Source organism: Nestor notabilis, unplaced genomic scaffold (genome assembly GCF_000696875.1).
Source record: "Nestor notabilis isolate BGI_N333 unplaced genomic scaffold, ASM69687v1 Scaffold17186, whole genome shotgun sequence".
In the NCBI taxonomy this organism is placed as follows: Eukaryota; Metazoa; Chordata; class Aves; order Psittaciformes; family Psittacidae; genus Nestor; species Nestor notabilis.
In genome coordinates, this window is record NW_009932628.1 from 1 (window position 1) to 8,384 (window position 8,384).

At 43.2% G+C, this 8,384-nt stretch overlaps 2 protein-coding genes across 2 annotated transcripts; one reads left to right on the top strand and one right to left on the bottom strand.

Moving 5' to 3' along the window:
• Window positions 1-431: 431 nt before the first annotated feature.
• On the top strand, window positions 432-2,848 carry LOC104399221 (centromere protein S-like; the record flags this gene model as incomplete). The annotated part of the gene is made up of 4 exons (XM_010016500.1): window positions 432-555; window positions 915-948; window positions 1,584-1,650; window positions 2,693-2,848. Coding segments are annotated over 4 exons (381 nt in total), but the record flags the coding sequence as incomplete, so codon positions are not given.
• A 2,612-nt stretch (window positions 2,849-5,460) lies between these two features.
• On the bottom strand, window positions 5,461-8,050 carry DFFA (DNA fragmentation factor, 45kDa, alpha polypeptide; the record flags this gene model as incomplete). The annotated part of the gene is made up of 5 exons (XM_010016502.1): window positions 5,461-5,664; window positions 6,362-6,516; window positions 6,879-7,068; window positions 7,643-7,773; window positions 7,889-8,050. Coding segments are annotated over 5 exons (842 nt in total), but the record flags the coding sequence as incomplete, so codon positions are not given.
• Between the last annotated feature and the right edge of the window lie 334 nt (window positions 8,051-8,384).

Genomic DNA, 8,384 nt, shown 5'->3' on the forward strand with positions numbered 1-8,384 from the left:
GGAGCCGGAGGGATGGAAAGAGACGTGTGGGGGGCGGTGTGTGCTACTGAACGGTAAATGCGCTGTTCTGGGGTCCGCAAGCGGTCGCTTATCGTAGAATCGCGAACTGGGTTGGGCTGAAGGGACCTTAAAACTCCTCCAGCTCCAACCGCTGCCACGGGCAGGGACACCTTCCACTAGAGCAGGTTGCTCCAAGCCCCTGTGTCCATCCTGGCCTTGAACACTGCCAGGGATGGGGCAGCCACAGCTTCTCTGGGCACCCTGTGCCAGCGCCTCAGCACCCTCACAGGGAAGAGCTTCTGCCCCAGAGCTCATCTCAGTCTCCCCTCTGGCAGGTTCTTTTTGCGTCCTTGTCAAAAGTTGTAATGATTTACACGCGAGGCAGTGTCAGCCTGCAGAGAACTGACCTGTGCTGCCTTGGATCCTTTCAGAGGCTGAAGGCTGCGGTTCACTACACTGTTGGCTGCCTGTGTCAGGAGGTTGCAGAAGACAAAGACGTGCAATTCAGCAAACAAACCATTGCAGCTATTTCAGAGATCACCTTCAGGCAGTGTGGTACCGACGTTTGTGTATTATCTGTTTGTTCAAGAGCAATTACTGGAGAAACAGTGCTTTAAAAGCATAGCGCCAGAGCTCGGGGTTGCTGGTGCACTGTTTATTGCATTGAATCTTTAAAAGTATGAGAAATAGTAACTATTTTTTAGACCTGGAAAAAGCATTTAAATGGATGTGGAAAAACCGTGTGGGCCCCCTGCCTGTGCAACAGTGGTGTGTAATAACAAGTTATGGTCACTTTGCATCACTAACTTGGATTAATTTGTGGTGAACACCGTTGTAACAGCTAGAACTGTGTCATTTATCTCTTCCTACTCAGAGTTAGCCTTTTAAAGTATGTGGTGTCTTTGTTTCTCCAGAGAACTTTGCAAAAGACCTTGAAGTGTTTGCAAGGTAGGTACTGGAACACTTGATTGTTACAAACCCTTTATCTTTTGTGTTCAGCTCCAATTACTAGATAATCTTTAAAACATACCTTGTAATTCAAGTTTTAGGGGGTTCTGTTGGCTGATGAATAGTGGCTGTGAAGTTAGGAAATAGATATTCCCTTGTAGGTTCTTCCTGATCCTGGAAGTTCGTTTATGTGGTACAAGTGACTGTTTAGACTAATGACTGTACCTAATTGTCAAACACATTGATACATAGCAGTATGGATGGTTTGGGAGTGACAGATGCTTACCAGCAGGCAGGCCTGTGTTTCATCTGCTTGCTCCAAGGAGGTAAGGGAATGTTTTAAGGAGTCAAAACTTAACTCAGTGAGCTACTGGCAAGTTAAGAGGGAACAGACCAGTGTTGCTTGAAGTTCTGGTTGCTGAATTCCATGTTTTTTACACAGGAAGTGTGGGAATTTAGGTGTACACATACAAACGTGTAAAACAGGGTTTTGCGTGTTACAGTTGGAAAAGATAAGGCATGTTTGGTTTACTGGGTCCCTGTCAAGCCCTTTTAGTGTTCTGAATGAGATGCTGTATGGCCTCTTACAATCACTGCGGGCAAGCACATTAAGGGGTATTTTTAATATTATGCAGGCACGCAAAGCGGAGCACAGTCACTATAGAAGATGTGAAGCTTTTGGCTAGAAGGAGCAGTTCTTTGGTGAGCTTTACTGTATCTTCTGTCTTGTGCTATGCTTAAACCAATTGGTTAGTTCCTAACAGCATTTGAATGAAGGCTAGAGATGATGAAGCAACTGTTGCTTAAGCAGATTCACTGGCTTATTGATGATGATGGGCACAATCCAGTATTTTTAACTTTTGATCTTATTTTGCTTGGTGACATTATGCCTCACTGTGGGAACACAGATCTGATTGCAGTTTAAGCAGCAATGTTCTGGTTGCAGCAGGGCTGCTGAGATTCCAAGTACAGAAGTGCAATAAACAGACACATTACAGCATTGTTGGTCTTGGAAGTAATTCACTTGGGTTTTCTCCTAATTTTGTGTTCCATTTTTTTTAGCCTAAGGTCAGGAATACCTTTAGTATTTAGTAAATATTTTAGTACTGAGGCACCTTGAGGTGCCAAGTCTAACATTAATACAGGGATGATTCACTTTATTGTATTCTCTCATGTGCTGCTCTGTATAATGTCCACTGACTTAAATTCACTAATCTGTTATGACATACCTGTAAGTCCTTCCATGAAGAAGAATACTTCCAATACTAATTCTAAATTTGTGTGAGGAGAGTTTTTCGTTCCATATGTGATTTGAACTACACAACATGAACTTCCCTGAGAAGGTACAGTAAAAGCTGGAGCTGAATCTTGTGTTCCTAACTATCATGTGCTCTTTGTGTCAAGTGGGTGCACAGGAATCTTGCAGTGTGTCTGTGCTCAGGTTGTATCTATCTTGGCAAACTACAACTCCTGAGTAACTGCTAATGTTGCTCTCTTGGTTCTAGACATTGATGGATCATACATTTATAAATCCTTGCCAGAGCATTTCAGTATTTGAGGATGTCCAGCTTAGACTCAGGGCTTTGTGAAAGAATTAAAACTAATTGATGTTTGTGACCCTTTTTGGAGCCTGGTTTTTTTTTTTTTTGGAGTAGGAATTTGCCCTGTTAGTTTCTCTTTAATGTTTCTAAGTTCTCTGGAATAAATGAATCCTCAGTAAGTGACATTAATTTACTGTTCTCAGCTCAATTATATCACTGAGAAGAGCGAAGAGCTCGCATTAAGTAACATGGAGCAAAAGGAAAAGAAGAAAAAGAAGTCCAGTGCAGTCAAGGAAGAGAGAACTTCAGGGGAACATGAAGCAGCTGTGACTGAAAGTGAAGATTCCAACATGGCATGATTTACTTTTCAAGTAACGTCTCTGGTCATTTTCTCTTACTATCGTAGAGGGACCAGTTAGCCTCCTAGAGATTCCTCTTGCAGGTTAGCAATGGTAATGAATGTTTAGGCTTTTGGGTGAACATGATAAGTGGGATTTTTTTGTTGCTGTTCCAAACCTGGAAAGTCTGTCAGAATTCAGTGAAGTTTACAGCCAAAATGCCTTAACTTATCACAAAAAGGTAAATTACTGTTATTAAAAAGAAAATCCTTTAAAGCAGAACATTCTCACTGACCAGAATACCTCAGTATGTGCAATGCCCTCCATGCTTCTCCTTAAGTTTCTCCACTAATTGATTTCTTTCCTGTTTCCATTTTTGATATTTCGCTTAATGTATTTTATTTTTAATAGCCGTATCTCTTACTTGTCTTGACAATTAAAACATGTTTTGTGCCATTTTTCACCTCTGACACTGCTGGTGGACTTTGCTTTCAGTAAGTTTCATTGCATTTCTAACCTTACTATGATAATGTGGCTCCAAAGTGGTGGTCAGAAATGTATCTATCTCTCTCTCTCCATTGTCCTCTGCAGGACTGACAGAGCCTTACCAAGTGCTGCTGATGCAAAAGCAGAAAAGCAGCAGATTTCAAGACCTAAGGTGTTAGACAGGTATAGCCAAGTGTAATGAAAAGGCTGCTTAAGCTGTTGCGTGGGCAAACTTTATCAAGCAAGTATATGCTCACTAAGGATAGTCTAAAATAAGCATAAGATATGAAAACCCTCCATTTGTTTTTGCCTTAAGGCTAGATTGGAAGGACCATCACTGCCTTCCTACGGGAATGATCAGCATGGTCTCTGTGACTCCATCTCAGTGATTGTCTGGAAACAGGCGAGTTGAATATTCCTAATACACACAGGATTGAATTATGCTATCTGCTATTTTAAGTAGATGTGAAAAAGCCACAGGTAAAACACTTCTTTCCTCTTGTACAGCTTAAGGAATAGAATTTCAATTGCCAAGTTGAGCTTGACAGAGGCAAAAGCATTGCAGCTTTGAGCAAGACTGAAAAACTGGTTCATAATGGAGAGAGTGGTGATCACAAGCTGAGACATAAGCTCACAGAAAAAGTGTGCTGACAGCTAGGCTGCTCACTGCATGCTGTTTCAATTGGTGGGCAGTGTAATCAGCTTTGAGTGTGACAGAGCATGCCTCCAAACTTCTGTTAATGCACAGCCATCTGTGCTATTTCAGAAAGACTTGAACAGAAGCTTGTAATAAGTAACTATTTAAAGCAGCAGGAAACCTTTTTACCTGCCGTGGCTTATAATGGTACAAGCCAGAAGGGTATAATATAAAAAGCCATTGCCTTAGCAAAATAAACTGACCAAAAAGTTGACTGCAAGCTTCCCCATTAAGTACAGCCAATTCCCATGGGTAGCTTCACATGAAGTCACCCTGAGTATTTTTGCTTACCTGCTCAAAGGCATTAAATAAAATATTCATTAGTTACCCTGGCAGTCTAATTTTGAGTGTGCCATAATTCAACTGGTATGTCTAGATGCAATGGTTTCATCTGAATGCCCTGCTGCAGGAATACTCATCAGCTGGCATCCAGTACCATTTAAGGTTATGTTAAATCAGAGGGGTTTGCACCAAAGTTTCAGCTCACTTTCCAGACTTTTTTCCATCTACATCAATTCTCACAATAGAACAGATTGTGCCAGGTGAGAGCTCTGGTGCAGTGTCATCAGTATGAACATGCATGCTACCTGAACACTTTGGACAGGTTAAATACAGAGTACTCCTGTATTTGATTCCTTCTTCTTCTAGCCTTAAGGCAATACTGTACTTATCAGCACCTTCTTTAACCAGGTGGAAATACCAAACCTAGTCTAACAGTAAGGTATAAAGGTTTTAATGGTATTAGAAAGACTTTAACAAAATTAAAAATAAGCCAGTTAATACAAAGGCATCAGGATACTTACATTAATGATTAGGAGAGTAATACAGGCAGACCAAAACCAAGTCTTCTGCCCCACAGCCTTATGAAGCAAATATTTCTACCTTTGCTGTGTTTTACAAGTCAGTGCTTACCCAGGAGGCCAGAACTCCTTACAGGAAAAGCACAGAAGTTAAAAGACTTTGAACTGACTTCAGCTGATGAAATGAGCCAGAGAATTCAAGTTCCTGGATCCCATGCCAGAGCTTAAAGCCAGAGAGCAGCTGGCTAACCCCTCTGCCCTGTTCATTAACTGCCTCGAAGTGTCTTCACCAGAAGTCTTCCATCCTTTACACTGGAAATGGCAGGAGGACAAAGCAAGCAAACCGCCTGTGGCTTCAAAAGCCAGATCCATCATTATCAGATGGAAGCTGCTGGCTCCCAACAAGGTATTCAAAGCTGATCTCTTACATGCTGTGTTTAGCAATCCCATTGTTCTAGTTTTCTGCAAAAAGTCAAAATCCCTTTGGTTACACATGATTTGAATCATCACAGGAGTTTAAGCCTCAGGACAATGTCCAGATTTCAGTTGTCTGACCACAGCATGACCAGCAGACTATGGCTCCCAGGACACATCTTTGCTTGTATTGATTCTAATACAAAAAAAGAAAATATTGCAAGCAGCACCACAGTCTATTTTTTACGTTTTGAACTAACCCAGTCTCCCAAGGGTAGTGTTTTCTTGCCCTTTGATGTGCTCCTTAGGGAATGCAAAGTCTGCACTTGCTGTAGACGCTTGGAGAGCTCCTGATCACAGGCTCGCTGCAGAGCTTCAGCTTTCTGCTTGTCCCATCTCAGAGCCGAGGCCAGGGCTTGTGTGTCTTCTTTCAAGACCAGCTGTAGCAAGACAGATATCCAACAGTCTTTTCTACTGATGCTCCACCACCAATCCCTCAGCTCACATTCAGAACAGCAGCAGAGACACCTGTATAGTACTAGTATTGAGGATGTTCCCATCTTTCATCATCTATCCCATGGGCTAGCAGGTTTTCAATATTCTAGCAACACCCAGAGCCTGAAGGTATAGTCAGATGTAAAGAGGAACAGAAGCAATTACTTGGTTTCTACAGCAGGGAAAAGCAAGAGTAGCAAGTTGATAACATTAGAAAGAACACACTGACTAATGATTAAAGTTTACCTAGACTTTTCCAAGCTCTGGGTTTATTTACATTGTATTCTAAAATAAGGTTTTTATTTTGGTTTGGGATGTATAAAAGATGCATCTGCATACAAAAAAAAATCCCAAACCCCAGCTTGTCTGTAAGAAAGCTGAAACACTGGCTGAGTATGATTTGGCAGAGATCTAAACCAGAATTATTTTGTGGATTTTCAGAGGACTTGGAATAATGTCAGCTGGCCCTTACAGAGGAGCTCCAAGCAAGGGGTAGTGTTACTGAGGAAGACAGATTAAATCTCACTGTCTTGAGACTGAGATATATTGACATTAAAGCCTCCAGAAGCAAGGACAGCTTCTATCACCTCTCTCTGCAGAGGGAGAGGTTTGCCAGGCTATGGTTATGTCATTCTCACCCACCTCAAGATCTTGACTGTCCAAGCAGAGCTCTGGAGCAGGTTTCTCTTTCAGAGCAGCAAGGATCTGGTCACTGAGCGCTGTTTTGGCTGAGGTGCTGGTACTGCTGGTACCCGTGTCAACCACATCCATCTCCTTTATTGGTACAGCCTCAGGTTCTGAAAAGTAGCAGAATCATTATAGCCTGTGACAGGAAGAGTGGCCTGGACTGCTTTGGGATTAATGACATATGCATTCTATCTATGTGCATCCCCTCACTTAGGAAATCCATAACGTTAAGGATGACGACATGACCTAAGCTTTTCTCCCAGTATTCTACTTTCAGGCACTGTGAGGAATGTAACACTGCAGTGAGGAGAGGACTGCTCTCTCCCAGGCAGGGAATTCTTCCACTATACCAGCTATTACTTCGACCACACTAAGGAAGTGACTGACTGTAGGCCTTCACCCTGCCTTATTCCACTCAACTATTTCAGGCATCTTCAAGAAGCTCCTTCTCTAGCATCCTAATGCTCCCTACCTGCTACTTTGCTTAAGATACTGTCTTCACTTTTCAAGGCCTTTAGGTAGAGTTCCAGGAGCTGTCTTGACTGGCGTTCTTCTTCTCGTCTGTCCAGCACTTGCTGCAGGGTGTCCTGCAACACTTGGATTTTGGTTTGACTTTGGGCAAGTTCTTCTGCCAGGTCTGAACGTGGTACATCAATAAGCACCTTAAAACAACGAGAATGCTCCTGTTACAGGGATTAAGTAACTCATTCCATTACACTGATTACAGAACAGACAGCAAGCCTCTACCTCCAGGAAACCCAGCATCTTTCACAAGGTTTCTTATCAAAGCAAGTCAGCCTAGTTAGGCTGTAAGAGCACTCCACCAGTCTTTACCAGAAGCCAAAAGGCATCAAGGAACATGTGGATTTTTACCAAATCCTGGCAAAGTACCACTTCCTAGGAGTGCATGAGAATACACAAAGGAAAGTTGGCCTTTGGGATGCTGGTTTTAAGGAAAGAGCCTGCCCCAGTTGCCATTTGGCCAAATCATGGCTTTTTGCCCTCCCACTTCCAGAACTGGAAAGACATGCTGTGAGGGACAACCAGTGATGAAGAGCATCCTCCTCAGTCACTGGTGTTTCCCCTTGAGGAGAAATTTGACCCTAGCACCACAGCCAAACAGCAGCAGCTGAATCCAGCTTGAGATCTGGATTGCTAATTCTGTTCTTTGCCAGCTACTGAGATAAACAAATGGTGGGCAGTCAAGGACAGGAATGAGAAATTTTCCCACTGTACCTGGAGGTCTTCTTCAGACATCAAAATGATATTGGACAGGTCATCCTTCAGCTGCCTAGCCAGCTGCTTCCACTTCTCTACACCACTGTCCACTTCGTCCACAGACTCGGAGAGCCAGGTTCTTCCACTGTCTGACACAAGAGCCATCAGCTTCATGGGTCATTCCTGATCCACCTGAGCCAGCCCGATTTCACAAGGTGTACTCCAATCCCCCTCCCCTTCCATGCTCCCTCAGCCACAGAGTACCTGAGCTGCTGCTGGACCATTTCTCATTATTGGCCAGTGCCACAAACTTGGTATCAGGTGGCAAACACAAAAAGTAATCTTCATCATCCACGATGGTGCCATCTTCTGCCAGTACTAAGGTGATGGGCTCCCTGTCCTTGTCAAGAGCCAGAATGCCACTAGCTGCAAGACAGAAAAAATCCTTACAGTGAATATTAAATAGGAAGCTGTGGCTGCCCCATCCCTGGCAGTGTTCAAGGCCAGGCTGGACACAGGGGCTTGGAGCAACCTGCTCTAGTGGAAGGTGCCCCTGCCTGTGGCAGGGGGTTGGAACTGGACAAGATTTAAGGTTCCTTCCAACCCAAACCACTCCGATTCTGTAATTCTGCTAAATATAAGCTTTTGATACGTATTATAATACATATATATACGTATTCTGATCTATGTGCTGCCGTTTTGTTACACCTGTCACAGGAGACAGGCAACTCCCGGCAGTTCAGGACCTGTCTCCACACGG